The following is a 20,289-nucleotide window of genomic DNA, read 5'->3' as shown; positions in this document are numbered from 1 at the left end:
CTGTCATTGATTACCCCCCTGTAAAGCTCCATTCAGATGTCCGCATGATTTTTACGGATGCACTGATAGATGGATCGGATCCGCAAAACGCATACGGACGTCTGAATGAAGCCTTACAGGGGCGTGATCAATGACTGTGGTGATCACCCCATATAGACTCCCTGATCACCCCCCTGTCATTGATTACCCCCCTGTCATTGATTACCCCCCTGTAAAGCTCCATTCAGACGTCCGCATGATTTTTACGGATCCACTGATAGATGGATCGGATCCGCAAAACGCATCCGGACGTCTGAATTAAGCCTTACAGGGGCGTGATCAATGACTGTGGTGATCACCCCATATAGACTCCCTGATCACCCCCCTGTCATTGATTACCCCCCTGTAAAGCTCCATTCAGACGTCCGCATGATTTTTACGGATGCACTGATAGATGGATCGGATCCGCAAAATGCATACGGACGTCTGAATGAAGCCTTACACGGGCGTGATCAATGACTGTGGTTATCACCCCATATAGACTCCCTGATCACCCCCCTGTCATTGATCACCCCCCTGTCATTGATCAACCCCCTGTCATTGATCACCCCCCCTGTCATTGATCACCCCCCCTGTCATTGATCACCCCCCATGTCATTGATCACCCCCCCTGTCATTGATCACCCCCCTGTCATTGATCACCCTCTGTAAGGCTCCATTCAGACATTTTTTTGGCCCAAGTTAGCGGAATTATTTTTTTTTTTTCTTACAAAGTCTCATATTCCACTAACTTGTGTCAAAAAATTAAATCTCACATGAACTCACCATACCCCTCACGGAAACCAAATGCGTAAAATTTTTTAGACATTTATATTCCAGACTTCTTCTCACGCTTTAGGGCCCCTAGAATGCCAGGGCAGTATAAATACCCCACATGTGACCCCATTTCGGAAAGAAGACACCCCCAGGTATTCCGTGAGGGGCATATTGAGTCCATGAAAGATTGAAATTTTTGTCCCAAGTTAGCGGAACGGGAGACTTTGTGAGAAAAAAATTAAAAATATCAATTTCCGCTAACTTGTGCCAAAAAAAAAAAATTTCTATGAACTCGCCATGCCCCTCATTGAATACCTTGGGGTGTCTTCTTTCCAAAATGGGGTCACATGTGGGGTATTTATACTGCCCTGGCATTCTAGGGGCCCCAAAGCGTGAGAAGAAGTCTGGTATCCAAATGTCTAAAAATGCCCTCCTAAAAGGAATTTGGGCACCTTTGCGCATCTAGGCTGCAAAAAAGTGTCACACATCTGGTATCGCCGTACTCAGGAGAAGTTGGGGAATGTGTTTTGGGGTGTCATTTTACATATACCCATGCTGGGTGAGAGAAATATCTTGGTCAAATGCCAACTTTGTATAAAAAAATGGGAAAAGTTGTCTTTTGCCAAGATATTTCTCTCACCCAGCAAGGGTATATGTAAAATGACACTCCAAAACACATTCCCCAACTTCTCCTGAATACGGCGATACCACATGTGTGACACTTTTTTGCAGCCTAGGTGGGCAAAGGGGCCCATATTCCAAAGAGCACCTTTAGGATTTCACAGGTCATTTACCTACTTACCACACATTAGGGCCCCTGGAAAATGCCAGGGCAGTATAACTACCCCACAAGTGACCCCATTTTGGAAAGAAGACACCCCAAGGTATTCCGTGAGGGGCATGGCGAGTTCCTAGAATTTTTTATTTTTTGTCACAAGTTAGTGGAAAATGCAGATTTTTTTTTTTTTTTTCATACAAAGTCTCATATTCCACTAACTTGTGACAAAAAATAAAAACTTCCATGAACTCACTATGCCCATCAGCGAATACCTTGGGGTCTCTTCTTTCCAAAATGGGGTCACTTGTGGGGTAGTTATACTGCCCTGGCATTCTAGGGGCCCAAATGTGTGGTAAGGAGTTTGAAATCAAATTCTGTAAAAAATGACCTGTGAAATCCGAAAAGTGCTCTTTGGAATATGGGCCCCTTTGCCCACCTAGGCTGCAAAAAAGTGTCACACATCTGGTATCTCCGTACTCAGGAGAAGGTGGGTAATGTGTTTTGGGGTGTCATTTTACATATACCCCTGCTGGGTGAGAGAAATATCTTGGCAAAAGACAACTTTTCCCATTTTTTTATACAAAGTTGGCATTTGACCAAGATATTTATCTCACCCAGCATGGGTATATGTAAAAAGACACCCCAAAACACATTCCTCAACTTCTCCTGAATACAGAGATACCAGATGTGTGACACTTTTTTGCAGCCTAGGTGGGCAAAGGGGCCCATATTCCAAAGAGCACCTTTCGGATTTCACAGGTCATTTTTTACAGAATTTGATTTCAAACTCCTTACCACACATTTGGGCCCCTAGAATGCCAGGGCAGTATAACTACCCCACAAGTGACCCCATTTTGGAAAGAAGAGACCCCAAGGTATTCGCTGATGGGCATAGTGAGTTCATGGAAGTTTTTATTTTTTGTCACAAGTTAGTGGAATATGAGACTTTGTATGAAAAAAAAATAAAAAAAAAAATCATCATTTTCCACTAACTTGTGACAAAAAATAAAAAATTCTAGGAACTTGCCATGCCCCTCACGGAATACCTTGGGGTGTCTTCTTTCCAAAATGGGGTCACTTGTGGGGTAGTTATACTGCCCTGGCATTCTAGGGGCCCAAATGTGTGGTAAGGAGTTTGAAATCAAATTCTGTAAAAAATGACCTGTGAAATCCGAAAGGTGCTCTTTGGAATATGGGCCCCTTTGCCCACCTAGGCTGCAAAAAAGTGTCACACATCTGGTATTGCCGTACTCAGGAGAAGGTGGGGAATGTGTTTTGGGGTGTCATTTTACATATACCCATGCTGGGTGAGAGAAATATCTTGGCAAAAGACAACTTTTCCCATTTTTTTATACAAAGTTGGCATTTGACCAAGATATTTATCTCACCCAGCATGGGTATATGTAAAAAGACACCCCAAAACACATTCCTCAACTTCTCCTGAATACAGAGATACCAGATGTGTGACACTTTTTTGCAGCCTAGGTGGGCAAAGGGGCCCATATTCCAAAGAGCACCTTTCGGATTTCACTGGTCATTTTTTACAGAATTTGATTTCAAACTCCTTACCACACATTTGGGCCCCTAGAATGCCAGGGCAGTATAACTACCCCACAAGTGACCCCATTTTGGAAAGAAGAGACCCCAAGGTATTTCGTGATGGGCATAGTGAGTTCATAGAAGTTTTTATTTTTTGTCACAAGTTAGTGGAATATGAGACTTTGTAAGAAAAAAAAAAAAAATCATCATTTTCCGCTAACTTGTGACAAAAAATAAAAAGTTCTATGAACTCACTATGCCCATCAGCGAATACCTTAGGGTGTGTACTTTCCGAAATGGGGTCATTTGTGGGGTGTTTGTACTGTCTGGGCATTGTAGAACCTCAGGAAACATGACAGGTGCTCAAAAAAATCAGAGCTGCTTCAAAAAGCGTAAATTCACATTTTTGTACCATAGTTTGTAAACGCTATAACTTTTACCCAAACCATTTTTTTTTTACCCAAACATTTTTTTTTTATCAAAGACATGTAGAACTATAAATTTAGAGCAAAATTTCTATATGGATCTCGTTTTTTTTGCAAAATTTTACAACTGAAAGTGAAAAATGTCATTTTTTTGCAAAAAAATCGTTAAATTTCGATTAATAACAAAAAAAGTAAAAATGTCAGCAGCAATGAAATACCACCAAATGAAAGCTCTATTAGTGAGAAGAAAAGGAGGTAAAATTCATTTGGGTGGTAAGTTGCATGACCGAGCAATAAACGGTGAAAGTAGTGTAGGTCAGAAGTGTAAAAAGGGGCCTGGTCTTTCAGGGTGTTGAAGCACTGGGGGCTGAAGTGGTTAAAGCCTGCGCCCGGGGGGGAAGCGTAATGGAGGGAGCGCGAGGCACCTACCGCCGAGCCCAGAGGAGAGAGAGAAGATCACGTGACCGCCCTCTCGCGATGGGACGGGCCTGCAGGAGTCGGCGGCAGTGGACCTGGAGGTGCCGAGGACGGAGCCCGGAGGGAGCGCGAGCCCCGGAGAACAAGGAAGAGGGGTGAGCCGGGTAAGAGAAGGGTGAGCCGGGTAAGAACGAGGGGAGGAAAACCTGTGCGCCGGGATGCCGCGCGCCATAACTTACCTTGCCTGTGCGCTTACCGGACGTGACGTAGGCCGCAATGCACAAGGGTAGAAACGGCGTACGTGCCGTGGAATGACAGGAGCAGGGTTTAAAAGGGGTGACCTTGGCCCCGTCCACAAATACAGGCTGCACGCAGCCTTAACTATATATATATATATATATATATATATATAATTTTATTTTTTACTTTTTCTTAGGTTCCCATTAGTCTATACAGAAATCACTATATTACAGTTCAGTGCTGCGACCTGCTGGCCTGAACTGTAATATACAAGTAATGAGTCTGGAAGCCTACTACAGGCTCAGGCTCATTACTGCAGTAGAATGCCTTCCCTGATCTCTGCCAAGGGGAGTCGTTCCTTACCTGGAAACACGTGCTTTAGCTGTCTCAGACGCCATGGTCACATTTGACCATGGCATCTGAGGACTTCAATTCATGCGATCGGCCTTTCCGCCGATCGCGAACCTTGGCCGACGTGTCTGCTGTAGGAAACAGCAGGCACCCAGTGGCTATGGCGCTCGCTCCGCTCTAAAGCAGATGTCATCTTTAAAGACCTGAAATCCGCCATACATGTACAGTGGATGTAGGGAAGGGGCCACATTTCACAAAGAAAGTCTATTTAAGCGGGGAAATTTTTTGCAGCATGTTTGTGAGGTTTCTTAAAATCTCAGCAACTTTGCTGGTACTGTAAAATGCTGCTGTTTTGCTATGTGAACATACCCTTAAAAAAACATGGTGAAGAGTCAGTGCATTAGAGAACTGGAAGGTGCTAAAATATGTCTATGACTTTGAGGAGGCCAGAAGAAGTGTAATATACGCGAAACGGCCGTCGCCTTATGGTGCCTGTGTGGAGCAGACGTTTCGAAGTCCCAAAAGGTACTGACTTCTTCCTCAGTACCTTTTGGGACTTCGAAACGCGTCTGGGAGGAATCTGGACCCCATAAGACCACTACTTTGGCGTACGCAAGAATATCTTCACTTTTACCTCCTCATCAATAACCTTCTAAGTGACTGACTCGTCCTATACAGAAATCTGTGCTCGTTAATTTCCTGGAGTTCCACTCCCAGCTTGATCGGAACTAGTGAGGATTCGAGCACGTGGGACGCTGAAGGAGCGGCGGTCAAACGAAATAATCCGCATTCCGAAGTTGGAGGTAAGGGAATAAGGTAGCTCGATAATAGGTGGGACGCCACCTAGAGCTTAAAACTCCCGATTTACTCAAAATTTCGATAAGCCTATGAACTGTTACATAAGAACTACAGTATTGGCTCTTTCAACCACTCGAACCAATAACTAAATCGCCAAGTATATAAGTGCCCTATAGTACCAAGAATCGACGACTATATTAACCAAATATTTGGTGACTATTTAATCGAGAGCTTCGATGAATTATCGATAATTAGATCTTCTTGTGGTGAATTTACCAAGCATCTATATGCTGTCTGACTTATGTGATAATTAGTTAAATCCACACCTCAAGTGATTTTTTTACCTTACCGTCATTTGTGATGTTTTTATCCATTTGTTTTTTAATTTCTGTACAATTTGCGCATCTTGTATGACCTTTTAATATTATGACTTTTAATATTATGAATTATTAATAGTTGAACATAAATAAAGTAGTTTGTTTTGAGCAGTCCTCCAGTTATATAAGTGCCATATCTCTATTACTACAATTTTAATTATTCCCCAGGTGTTTTGGAGTTAACACATAGATATTGAGCACCATCCTTTCCTACTGATTGGTAGAGCCACCCCATCTTGTGAATGGGCCGCGAATAGGAACGCCTGATAAAATCGCGCATACAGAGCGCTCCATACAGTACGCTCCGGTGTGAACCCAGCGTAAAGGGCAATTATCATGTAGGGGTGGGTGGGGGCAGGAGGTCTCAAGCTTACTCATGTAACATACTTTTCAACATTTCAAAAGAAAAATTAATAACATAAAGATATTATAAAGGTAGATGACATATTTATTGGCAACTCCTTACCATCTATTGTAGAGACTGGGCCAAAAAGAATGTAAAGTAGACGAGCCTGGTTTACCATTGGCCATGGCTTCAGTAGTCTTGTAAGCCAAAAAGCAGAATCAGTGCGGTGGGTCCAATGATCCAGTAGAACATGTCGGCAAAAAAGACGCACACGAAGCTCCAGCTTATATGATGACCCTGGAATTATTAGTCCATGTAAGCAATAGTGTACGGTAAAGAACATGATGTGATGTGCTGTTACATGGATAGACACAGGAATACACACTAATAGTGTTAAAATCAACAGATTTACAATCAGCATTATGACAGGTCACAGTGACAGCAGCGATTCAGTCTAAATTAGAACAACAACCTACAAATAGCGAAGCCCACAGGTACAGATGCAAAAAATATATATACTTTATTGAATAACATGATTTCATACATAAAAGACGTTATATTTACAAAGAAGTAGCAGCAGGAAAAAGCACCATCCCAGTGGTACACTACGCTATAAATGATAACATAATGAGCGACACTAGTAAAGCTCTATAACATGTGGCAGAGTCTCCTATGTTATATACAATCAATGTCTTTGTGTAGGACAGCGGAGTCACTACTAGAGATGGCAACAGCAGTCAGACCTACAGATATATCAAAGACATGTAAGGCCCAAGTGGAACCATGACATCTTGCAGCCCAAGTGGAACCATGACATCTTGCAGCCCAAGTGGAACCATGACATCTTGCAGCCCAAGTGGAACCATGACATCTTGCAGACTGCTGACCATGAAGAACAAATAGTAATCATGCGTGGAGGAGACTCACCAGAGAAGCTAGTGTATCCAAACCGGGATGGCGTTACCCCAACGCGCGTTTCGGAGTGCCTTCGTCAGGGGGTAGCGCCATTACCGTGGATCATGTGATTATAAAGGTCTATCCTCCAATCAGGTTGCATTCACAATATCTCCAATGATTTAGGTATTTTAGTCACCTGGATGTTCGGCGGCAAGGACCTGATGGACGCAATCCGGCATGTGATCCTCCCCCCAGCCGGCGTCACCTCGTACCGCCCATGACACGTGACGTCTCACGTCATGTGGCTGGCCGACATCAAGACGCCAGGTGGGAGGTGCCACGCACCGTCTTGTACATCATCTGCACACATCGCAGGGGAAGAAAATCTGAGCGAACAAGCGCTCTATGGTAATCCCATACTACTGTAAATGTCTCTCATATACGCCTCCTTGGCATATTATACCTCCTCTCTCCTGGACATCACCTAAGATAATAACAATGTGTATATCAGTACAGCCCAATATTATAGAGTATATAGGTGTTCATTCTGTACATGGATTAGTGTTAAAATACATACAAGTAAACATATTATACAGAATCTCATAATACCTAATATAGATAATAACAATGTGTATATTAGTACAACCCAATATTCTAGAGCAGGCATGCTCAACCTGCGGCCCTCCAGCTGTTGCAAAACTACAACTCCCAGCATTCTAAGACAGTCTACAGTTATCAGCCTGCAGCAGGGCATGGTGGGAGTTGTAGTTTTACAACAGCTGGAGGGCCACAGGTTGAGCATCCCTGTTCTAGAGTATATAGATGTTCATTCTGTACATAGATTAGTGTTAACCACCTCCCGACCGCCTAACGCACGGATGCGTCCGGAAGGTGGTTGATTCATTCCTCCTGGACGCATCCGTGCGTCATCTCGCGAGACGCGAGATTTCCTGTGAACGCGCGCACACAGGCGCGCGCGCTCACAGGAACGGAAGGTAAGAGAGTTGATCTCCAGCCTGCCAGCGGCGATCGTTCGCTGGCAGGCTGGAGATGTGATTTTTTTAACCCCTAACAGGTATATTAGACGCTGTTTTGATAACAGCGTCTAATATACCTGCTACCTGGTCCTCTGGTGGTCCCCTTTGTTTGGATCGACCACCAGAGGACACAGGTAGCTCAGTAAAGTAGCACCAAGCACCACTACACTACACTACACCCCCCCCCGTCACTTATTAACCCCTTATTAGCCCCTGATCACCCCATATAGACTCCCTGATCACCCTCCTGTCATTGATTACCCCCCTGTCATTGATCAACCCCCTGTAAAGCTCCATTCAGACGTCCGCATGATTTTTACGGATCCACTGATAGATGGATCGGATCCGCAAAACGCATCCGGACGTCTGAATGAAGCCTTACAGGGGGGGGTGATCAATGACTGTGGTGATCACCCCATATAGACTTCCTGATCACCCCCCTGTAAAGCTCCATTCAGATGTCCGCATGATTTTTACGGATGCACTGATAGATGGATCGGATCCGCAAAACGCATCCGGACGTCTGAATGAAGCCTTACAGGGGCATGATCAATGACTGTGGTGATCACCCCATATAGACTCCCTGATCACCCCCCTGTCATTGATTACACCCCTGTCATTGATCACCCCCCTGTAAAGCTCCATTCAGATGTCCGCATGATTTTTACGGATGCACTGATAGATGGATCGGATCCGCAAAACGCATCCGGACGTCTGAATGAAGCCTTACAGGGGCATGATCAATGACTGTGGTGATCACCCCATATAGACTCCCTGATCACCCCCCTGTAAAGCTCCATTCAGATGTCCGCATGATTTTTACGGATGCACTGATAGATGGATCGGATCCGCAAAACGCATCCGGACGTCTGAATGAAGCCTTACAGGGGCATGATCAATGACTGTGGTGATCACCCCATATAGACTCCCTGATCACCCCCCTGTAAAGCTCCATTCAGATGTCCGCATGATTTTTACGGATGCACTGATAGATGGATCGGATCCGCAAAACGCATCCGGACGTCTGAATGAAGCCTTACAGGGGCGTGATCAATGACTGTGGTGATCACCCCCCTGTCATTGATCACCCCCCTGTCATTGATCACCCCCCTGTCATTGATCACCCCCCTGTAAGGCTCCATTCAGACATTTTTTTGGCCCAAGTTAGTGGAATTATATATTTTTTTTCTTACAAAGTCTCATATTCCACTAACTTGTGTCAAAAAATAAAATCTCACATGAACTCACCATACCCCTCACGGAATCCAAATGCGTAAAATTTTTTAGACATTTATATTCCAGACTTCTTCTCACGCTTTAGGGCCCCTAGAATGCCAGGGCAGTATAAATACCCCACATGTGACCCCATTTCGGAAAGAAGACACCCCCAGGTATTCCGTGAGGGGCATATTGAGTCCATGAAAGATTGAAATTTTTGTCCCAAGTTAGCGGAACGGGAGACTTTGTGAGAAAAAAATTAAAAATATCAATTTCCGCTAACTTGTGCCAAAAAAAAAAAAATTCTATGAACTCGCCATGCCCCTCATTGAATACCTTGGGGTGTCTTCTTTCCAAAATGGGGTCACATGTGGGGTATTTATACTGCCCTGGCATTCTAGGGGCCCCAAAGCGTGAGAAGAAGTCTGGTATCCAAATGTCTAAAAATGCCCTCCTAAAAGGAATTTGGGCACCTTTGCGCATCTAGGCTGCAAAAAAGTGTCACACATCTGGTATCGCCGTACTCAGGAGAAGTTGGGGAATGTGTTTTGGGGTGTCATTTTACATATACCCATGCTGGGTGAGAGAAATATCTTGGTCAAATGCCAACTTTGTATAAAAAAATGGGAAAAGTTGTCTTTTGCCAAGATATTTCTCTCACCGAGCAAGGGTATATGTAAAATGACACCCCAAAACACATTCCCCAACTTCTCCTGAATACGGCGATACCACATGTGTGACACTTTTTTGCAGCCTAGGTGGGCAAAGGGGCCCATATTCCAAAGAGCACCTTTAGGATTTCACAGGTCATTTACCTACTTACCACACATTAGGGCCCCTGGAAAATGCCAGGGCAGTATAACTACCCCACAAGTGACCCCATTTTGGAAAGAAGACACCCCAAGGTATTCCGTGAGGGGCATGGCGAGTTCCTAGAATTTTTTATTTTTTGTCACAAGTTAGTGGAAAATGCTGATTTATTATTATTATTTTTTTTTTTCATACAAAGTCTCATATTCCACTAACTTGTGACAAAAAATAAAAACTTCCATGAACTCACTATGCCCCATTTTGGAAAGAAGAGACCCCAAGGTATTCGCTGATGGGCATAGTGAGTTCATGGAAGTTTTTATTTTTTGTCACAAGTTAGTGGAATATGAGACTTTGTATGAAAAAAAAAAAAAAAAAAAAAAAATCATCATTTTCCACTAACTTGTGACAAAAAATAAAAAATTCTAGGAACTTGCCATGCCCCTCACGGAATACCTTGGGGTGTCTTCTTTCCAAAATGGGGTCACTTGTGGGGTAGTTATACTGCCCTGGCATTCTAGGGGCCCAAATGTGTGGTAAGGAGTTTGAAATCAAATTCTGTAAAAAATGACCTGTGAAATCCGAAAGGTGCTCTTTGGAATATGGGCCCCTTTGCCCACCTAGGCTGCAAAAAATTGTCACACATCTGGTATCTCCGTACTCAGGAGAAGTTGGGGAATGTGTTTTGGGGTGTCATTTTACATATACCCATGCTGGGTGAGAGAAATATCTTGGCAAAAGACAACTTTTCCCATTTTTTTATACAAAGTTGGCATTTGACCAAGATATTTATCTCACCCAGCATGGGTATATGTAAAAAGACACCCCAAAACACATTCCTCAACTTCTCCTGAATACAGAGATACCAGATGTGTGACACTTTTTTGCAGCCTAGGTGGGCAAAGGGGCCCATATTCCAAAGAGCACCTTTCGGATTTCACAGGTCATTTTTTACAGAATTTGATTTCAAACTCCTTACCACACATTTGGGCCCCTAGAATGCCAGGGCAGTATAACTACCCCACAAGTGACCCCATTTTGGAAAGAAGAGACCCCAAGGTATTTCGTGATGGGCATAGTGAGTGCATAGAAGTTTTTATTTTTTGTCACAAGTTAGTGGAATATGAGACTTTGTAAGAAGAAAAAAAAAATAAAAATAAATCATCATATTCCGCTAACTTGTGACAAAAAATAAAAAGTTCTATGAACTCACTATGCCCATCAGCGAATACCTTAGGGTGTGTACTTTCCGAAATGGGGTCATTTGTGGGGTTTTTCTACTGTCTGGCCATTGTAGAACCTCAGGAAACATGACAGGTGCTCAGAAAGTCAGAGCTGCTTCAAAAAGCGGAAATTCACATTTTTGTACCATAGTTTGTAAACGCTATAACTTTTACCCAAACCATTTTTTTTTTACCCAAACATTTTTTTTTTATCAAAGACATGTAGAACAATAAATTTAGAGCAAAATTTATATATGGATCTCGTTTTTTTTGCAAAATTTTACAACTGAAAGTGAAAAATGTCATTTTTTTGCAAAAAAATCGTTAAATTTCGATTAATAACAAAAAAAGTAAAAATGTCAGCAGCAATGAAATACCACCAAATGAAAGCTCTATTAGTGAGAAGAAAAGGAGGTAAAATTCATTTGGGTGGTAAGTTGCATGACCGAGCAATAAACGGTGAAAGTAGTGTAGGTCAGAAGTGTAAAAAGTGGCCTGGTCTTTCAGGGTGTTTAAGCACTGGGGGCTGAGGTGGTTAAAGTACATACAAATAGACATATTATACAAAATCTCGTAATACATAATTACACATAATGTAAATAAATATAAAGTGCACAGGGAGTGTATTTCATAATAAAACATAATAAAACAATTATTGGTGTGAAAAGCATAATTCATTAAAGAAATTAAAGAATTAAAAAAATATATATATATCATAGTGGTGAAGAAAACTAAGATTAGTACTCTCCACTATATATTATAAAAACAGTGTTGGTGTATATATATAACGTGAACCTCAACAAAAATGAAGTGAGAAATCTGTGTGTGGGGTGAAAAATATATGAATTGGAGTATTTAGTCATAAAAATCTATGATACAAAAATACCAATAGTAAAAAATCTATGATAAATATTGATTAATAAGGCCTCATGCACACGACCGTTGTGTGCATCCGTGGCCGTTGTGCCGTTTTCCGTTTTTTTTCGCGGACCCATTGACTTTCAAAAATTGGAAAATCGGAAAATGCACCGTTTTGCAGCCGCATCCGTGATCCGTGTTTCCTGTCCGTCAAAAAAATATGACCTGTCCTATTTTTTTGACGGACAACGGTTCACGGACCCATTCAAGTCAATGGGTCCGTGAAAGAACACGGATGCACACAAGATTGGCATCCGCGTCCGTGATCCGTGGCCGTAGGTTACTTTCATACAGCAAGATCCGAAGATCCGTCTGCATAAAAGCTTTTTCAGAGATGAGTTTTCACTTCGTGAAAACTCATATCCGACAGTATATTCTAACACAGAGGCATTCTCATAGGGACACTTCTAGTTAGAATATACTACGAACTGTGTACATGATTGCCCCCTGCTGCCTGGCAGCACCCGATCTCTTACAGGGGGCTGTGATCCGCACAATTAACCCCTCAGGTGCTGCACCTGAGGGGTTAATTGTGCATATCATAGCCCCCTATAAGAGATCAGGGGCTGCCAGGCAGCAGGGGGCAGACCCCCCTCCCTCCCCAGTTTTAATTTCATTGGTGGCCAGTGCGGCACCACCTCCCTCCCTCTATTGTATTATTTTCATTGGTGGCACAGTGTGCGGCCCCCCCTCCCTCCCTCTATTGTATTATTTTCATTGGTGGCACAGTGTGCGCCCCCCCCCGGACCCCCCTACCTCTATTGTATTATTTTCATTGGTGGCACAGTGTGCGGCCCCCCCCGGCCCCCCCTCTATTGTATTATTTTCATTGGTGGCACAGTGTGCGGCCTCCCCTTACTTAGCAATATTAGAAGCATCATACTTACCTGCTGCGCTGTCTGTGACCGGCCGGGAGCTCCTCCTACTGGTAAGTGACAGATCATTAAGCAATGCGCCGCACAGACCTGTCACTTACCAGTAGGAGGAGCTCCCGGCCGGTCACAGACAGCGCAGCAGGTAAGTATGATGCTTCTAATATTGCTAAGTAACCATGGCAACCAGGACTGAAGTAGCGTCCTGGTTGCCATGGTTACCGATCGGAGCCCCAGCGATTAAACTGGGACTCCGATCGGAACTCTCCGCTGCCACCAATGATCGGGGGGAGAGGGGAGGCACCTGAAGGGTTAATTGTGCGGATCACAGCCCCCTGTAAAAGATCGGGTGCTGCCAGGCAGCAGGGGGCAGTCATGTACAAAGTTCTTAGTATATTCTAACTTGAAGCGTCCCCATCACCATGGGAACGCCTCTGTGTTAGAATATACTGTCGGATCGGAGTTTCACCGATCTAACTCATATACGACAGTATATTCTAACATAGAGGCGTTCCCATGGTGATGGGGACGCTTTAAGTTAAAATATACCATCGGATTGGAGAAAACTCCGATCTGATGGTATAATAGGGACTCCTGACTTTACATTGAAAGTCAATGGGGGACGGATCCGTTTGAAATTGCACCATATTGTGTCAACGTCAAATGGATCCGTCCCCATTGACTTGCATTGTAATTCAGGACGGATCCGTTTGGCTCCGCACGGCCAGGCGGACACCAAAACGACTTTTTTTTCATGTCCGTGGATCCTCCAAAAATCAAGGAAGACCCACGGATGAAAAAACGGTCACGGATCACGGACCTACGGACCCCGTTTTTGCGGACCTTAAAAAAAAACGGTCGTGTGCATGAGGCCTTATTGTGAATAACTAGGTATATATATATGTCTGTGAAGGTTCTCATTTATCCAGGTCATGGTATATCTGTTTGTAAAGAATAAGTAAGATTTATTCTTTACAGATATAGGTTCATATACTGTACAATGTGTATAACATTTTTCACCCTAAATTAGGAATGAACTAACTTCCGAAATGTCAGGAACTTACTGCATTCCTATGATGCCTTCCTCTTCATCTAACAGCCATCTCTCCGTGCAGTGGTGCTGGGGAAAAACAGGAGTGGTACGTGCGCCAGTTACAGAGCCTTTCCCCGGAGGGTTGTCATGCCATGCTCTGTCTCAGTCTCCAATCAGAAGGCTGGGTGGGGGATTTAAATCAGGAAATGACTGAGTCATTGCCTTTATATGTGCCTTGTGTTACTCTCAGCTCCTGCATTAGTATCCCTGGTGAACTGACTTTGGCTTGTTTTTTGATTAACCCTTAGTGTGCTGATTTGATTTCTATTGATTCTCCTGGTGAGCTGGCTTGTATTTGGATTAACCCCTTGTCTACTGCTTTTGGCTGTACCTGTCTCTCCTGGTTTTGACCCTGCTTGCTGACCACTCTTTTGTACCTGTTTACTGCTACCTTACACCATAGACTTAACCTGGGTCCCTAGTAGCCCATTCTCTTCGGTCTTGTGGCAGACTGTGGTGAAGAATCTAGCAGTAGCCTTAGTTTCTACTGATTGGAGTGGCTAAGGAAGACCGAGAGAAGTTTTTTAATTTTGCTGGCTGTGGTTCTGGACGGTGACCTGAGAATTTTCTTACCCAATATTTACACAGACCAAGACTATTTTTTGATGCAGTAACCGATGAGGAATTTATCACTGACACTCATACTTCATATATTTGTACACGCAGAAGTTACATTTTTATACACATCCCCTATAAAAGCTTTCTTCTTCAAGGATACCACCATGTTCTTTGAACATCAGGCTCTTTAGAAAATACATTTCCCTTACATCTCATTAAAGATGTGACATTAAGGATGACTACATAATTAATTTTGATGTCTATATATGGTTACTAAATATGTCTTTACTTAGTTTTTCTTTACCAAACACTTTGCATAAGAATTCAGCTGCAATTAAAGCAGCTCTGTGACCAATTGAAGACTTCAACTTGGTCTAGCGCTATCAAAAAAGGGAAGGGGGTGTTTAGACATCGGTAGGAGTCGCATAGAAGTGCTTGTACTGAAAAAGACAGTCTCCCGATGCTTGAAGTTGCCTGCCAGGAAAGGAATAAAAGTACGATTTTATCAACAACTGTGGTGCCGACAGTGAGGGGGAAGGTATTATTTTAAACTGCAGGATCATTCCTACCAGGCTATGTGCCTGGTTTAATAGGTCTGATCTGGTGGCAGAGCCGCTTTAACTTTTAAACAGTGGTAGAAAAGCATGAAGGAAATGCTTTTCTGTCAGGTTTTAATATTCAAAGTCTAGTTAAAACATTTCCAGCACATGGATATTTATGGCAAGTGCATGAAGTAGAAAATGTTTTGACAGAAAGACTCCAATTAGGCAACAATCACACATGGCAGATTTACCACAGCAGAATTCATCTGTTGTGGATTGCAAAGGATATTCACAGCACAAATTGACATGCTGTGGATTTAAAATCCACACTGCAGGTCAATTTATCCACTTTGCTGGTACTACAAAAGCTATGGATTTGTCGTATGCAAATCCATCTGCATCCTGTACATGTGACCATAGCCTAAAGGCCCCTTTACACTACCCGAAGTTCGGGTAGATTATCATTAATGAGTGTTCGTACAAATGCTTGTTCGGTGTAAAGGTGTCGCCGATTATGTAATGCTGATTGGGGGTTAAGTACTCTCCATAGTTAGGGCAACAGAGGTGGAACCTGCACCTATCAGATATTTATGGCATATACTTTTTGATGTGCCATATCTTAAATGGGAATATTCCTTTAACATTTATTGCAAGTGGTTTAATATAACAATGGAGGTCACATAATCTAAATGCCAAAAGTAATATCTAAGTTTCTTAAACAAATATGAAAGTGACAAAAAAAAATTCTTTAATCCCTTCAACCACCATGACGTACCCATGCATCACGGTAGCAGAGGAAATGTATGGAGCGGGCTGCTGAATTGAGCCCGTTCCATAAGCGGCCGGTGCTGGCTGCATTATACAGCAGGCACACAGCCACAATAACGGGAAATGACAATCACACCGATCCCCTTCATTTAACCCCTCAGGTTCCGTGATCAATGCAGAGGGATGAGGCTCCCTCTGCCTTCCAATCGGAGCCCCCACAGTGAAATCGCGGTGCTCCAATCGGTTATCATGACAGCCTGGAAGCTTGTGAAGACTTCCAGGCCTTGCATGGTAAGCTCCCTGCTGCTGTGTGAACAAAGCACAGCACAGCAGGGAGCATGTGAAAATCATATTCACACTAATAGATCTCTATTAGGGTGAATAGGACAAGGGATCAAAAGATCGCAGGTTCTAGCCCCCTAAGGGGGCTAACAGGTATTAAGTAAAAAGTACAAAAAAAAACCCAAAAAAAACCAAAACATTAAAATATTAAAAGTTTAAATCACCCCCACTTTCCCTATTTTACATATAAAATATATTAAAGATGTTCTCCGGTAATTAGGAAAATGAAAATACATAAATATTACTTTATTATAAATATATTCCCAAATACCTTTCATTAGTTATAATGGCTTTTTTGTCTAGGGAGCAATCATTAGGAGAAATAAAATGGCTGCCATCCTATTAGTACACACAAAACCCGTCCTAATCACACAGGAGGACAAGTTACTTCACAACTCTGAGCTAAAGATCTGCCTCATCCTCCTCTCCTACTTGTCAGGGATTATAAAGCTAATAAGAACTTTAGCTGAATCTCTGTGGGAATGGAGTTCATGAGGAGAAGACATGAAGTACAGAGGAAGGACAGGACAGACTGTGGTAATGGGGGCTGCTCATTATCCACATCCTCACCCTGCTCTCTGTATTTCATGTCTCCTCATGAACACAATTCCAACAGAGATTCAGTTGAAGAGCTTATCATCTGTATTCAGGACCATAATCCCTGACCAGCAGAGCAGAGAGGAGGATGAAGCAGCTCTTTACCTGAGTGCTGTGAAGTAACTTGTCCTCCTGTGTGGACAGGTTTTGTGTGTGCTAATAGTATGGCGGCCATTTTATTTTTCCTGATGATTGCTCTCTAGAGAAAACAATCCATTATAACTAATGAAAGGTATTTGGGAATCTATTTATAATAAAGTTAAATTTAAAGGGGTGGTCTCATCGGGCCGTTACTAAGGCCAGATGAGACACAGTTCTGACCACCTCCAGGCCGGGAACCAGCAGAGCGCTCCGGCGCGCTGCTGTTTCAGTAGCTCTTATTGCCACTGTGTATGAGAGCTATGGAAACAGTGTAGCACAACAAGCTATGCTGTTTCCCTAACTCAGAAACATCATAGCTTGTTGTGTTACGCTTTTTCCATAGCTCTCATGCACAGCAATGAGAGCTACTGAAACAGCGAGCGCCAGAGCACTCTGCTGTTTCCCAGCCTGGAGGTGGTCGGAACTCTGTCTCATTTCGCCTTAGTAATGGCGAGATGAGACAACCCCTTTAAGTATTTTCATTTTCTTAATTCCTGGAGAACCCCTTTAACAATAAAAAAAGAAACATATCAGGTATTGCCAAAAATATCTGAACTATTAAAATATATTTTTTTTATTCCTGTTTGGTGAAAGAAAAATTTTCAAAACGCCTTTCTTACATGAAAAAACATTCCCCCTACTTAAAGCCATTATCACAATAGTGATTTTTAAAGAAACTTGGCAACATAAGAATGTGTTGTGTAAATGTTACAAAAGTAGCTATTACCGGCATTTTAAGAATGCTTGAAAGTTGACTTTGTGCGATTAGCGTACCTTTATAGGATTGATGATGATGCTCTTGGACTGCCCTATAAGTGCATTCCCTTCATGACCCTCAAGCATTGTTAGGTTTCTAATATAAAACTTAAATCATAAAGCACTCTGGCTCTGGGCATAGAAAAGTAATTTTTCTTGTAGACAGAGTGGTATGTTAAAGTTCAAGCTACAGCTCATATTCTCTGCAACACGATTCCTTTTAGGAGTAATATTAACATTTATCAAAGACAGCTGATGTAATAAACTTATACGAGGCACAAGAACATTTATCTGTCCTAAAATGGAAACATGTATACATTATGGCAGAAAACTGTATTGTGCTGTCACTTATTTAAAACATTTATAGACCCAAAATGATGTGTAAAGACTGTAACTTCAAGATGAGCAAAAGGTACATGCAACGCTATAACAAAATAGGAAACCCTAAAGATAGTTTACAGTCAAATCACATTTCACCATAGGTCTCGTCAAAGGTAAACTGATGTCTAAAACAGATTCCATTTTGTTCAATGGGAATCAGTTTTTCACTATCAGTGACTTCTTAGCTGCGTTAATTGTGACTGATTTATTACATTTTGGTGACACATTTCAGGGGCCTTCATTGTATGCTACAATGCATATATTGAATTGTAATCCTGTATTTGGTAGACCAGGATTAGTAAATCTGGTTAATTGTGCAGTCATTTGTACTGATCAGACAGTAACAGTTGTTGGTACAAGTAATGGAAAATGTAATTGGATGTTATGGTAAAACAAAGAAACATGGAAGAAGCATAAAAATTGACCAAATGGTCCATCTAGTCTGACCTTATCTCACTTATCTTAGGAAAGACATGTTTAAATTCACTTACTCTCAATTTCCTAACCACACGGGCTGCTAGTTTGTTCCAAGCCTGAACTACTCTTTTGGTGTAAAAATATTTCATGACATTGCTTCTGATCTTCCTCCCTGTAATGGAACGCCTAGCACCCCGACCGGGTACCTCCGTCGATATATGCTCCTAGTGCTTCCAGAGGACTCCAAGCACTCCACTTGACACCGTACGCACTGCAGACCCCACAAACCGCCGCAGCTTGGTTGGGGTCTCACCGTCCTCCACCTACGCTGGACCCAAGACTAGGCTTCGGGTGAACCTCTCCTACATCCAGAGAGCAGGAACCATGAACAAGCTCTTACAAGAGCTTAAACTCAGGGGAGTATTGTGATATAGCAATCCCCAAGAGTGTAGTTATCGCATTCCCCAAACATGAGCCAAAACTTCATGAAGGTATAAAAGCCACCCCTTTATTCTAACACACAAGCATTTTATACACATCTTCCAACAAGGCCACCACCCACAGGGTTTTGTAAAAACAGCCAATCACATGCATTTACAGTATTCAAACCTCCCCAGCAATTGTACACAAAATCCCATTCCCTCTGTCTGTAACGCAATAAACAAAATACAATGAGCATTGTCTGAGACGCAATCCACAAAATACAATTACCAAACGTAATGGACTGCTTGAACCCTGGTCTAATTCGTGGGGGGTGAGAGTTCAAGTTAGTCCAAGTCCTTTGTGAACAAATGAGGCCTGGCTGATGAGAGGGCCCATAATCCTGGGGCAAGAGGCTAGTAGCCAGGCCCCTCCAAAACCCAGTTGCGAGGGTGGTTTCGCCACACTCCCCAACTAATTTTAGTTTTTTATTAAAAACACTTCCCTCCTGAACCTTATTTTTGCCTTTAACATATCTAGATCATGTGCCCCCTTTGTCTTCTCTCCTGAAGGTTAGGGTCCATTCACACGTCCGCAATTTCATTCCGCATTTTGCGGAACGGAATTGCGGACCCATTCATTTCTCTGGAGCAGCACGATGTGCTGCCCGGACACGGAATTGCGGACCCGCACTTCCGTACCTGAAAAAAATAGAACATGTCCTAATCTTGTCCGCAATTGCGGACAAGAATAGGCATATTCTATTAGTGCCGGCAATATGCGGTCCGCAAAATGCGGAACGCACATTTCCGCTGTCCGTGTTTTGCGGATCTGCGGATCCGTGGATCCTCAAAACACAATGCGGACGTGTGAATGGACCCTTATACAGATTTAGGGGCACATTTATTAAGAGCGATGTTTTAGACACCGGTCTTAATAAGCCCTAAAGCTGTCGGTGGATCGCCGAAGATATGTAGAAGCCTCTACATAACTTTGGCGCATCCAGCGCCGATTCTAAATGTAACACAGCTTTCTTGCTGTCTTACGTTTAGACCATCTTGTATGCCTAAAGCAGGCATAGAAAATTATGTCGGCCTGCCCCCTTCCCGGCCCACTTTTTTAGACTTGGCGTGAGCGGGGAAGAAGTCTCAGATTCTGCTGCACCATGGAGTGCGACAGAATCTGCGCCAGATATACGCCACATATACGCAAATATCTGGTTATAAATTACCC

The 20,289-nt window shown here is 42.9% G+C and overlaps 1 protein-coding gene across 1 annotated transcript in view; it reads right to left on the bottom strand.

Moving 5' to 3' along the window:
- FBXO47 (F-box protein 47) overlaps window positions 1-20,289 on the bottom strand; it is a 181,036-nt gene that overhangs the window by 31,067 nt on the left and 129,680 nt on the right. Inside the window, exon 6 of the mRNA XM_040436628.1 lies at window positions 6,187-6,363. Coding sequence (XP_040292562.1) covers window positions 6,187-6,363 — 177 coding nt within the window. The remainder of the gene's footprint in view (window positions 1-6,186; window positions 6,364-20,289) is intronic.

Source organism: Bufo bufo, chromosome 6, assembly GCF_905171765.1.
Source record: "Bufo bufo chromosome 6, aBufBuf1.1, whole genome shotgun sequence".
In the NCBI taxonomy this organism is placed as follows: Eukaryota; Metazoa; Chordata; class Amphibia; order Anura; family Bufonidae; genus Bufo; species Bufo bufo.
Note: the sequence above shows the minus strand (reverse complement) of the source record. Positions and strands in the feature narration are given on the sequence as shown.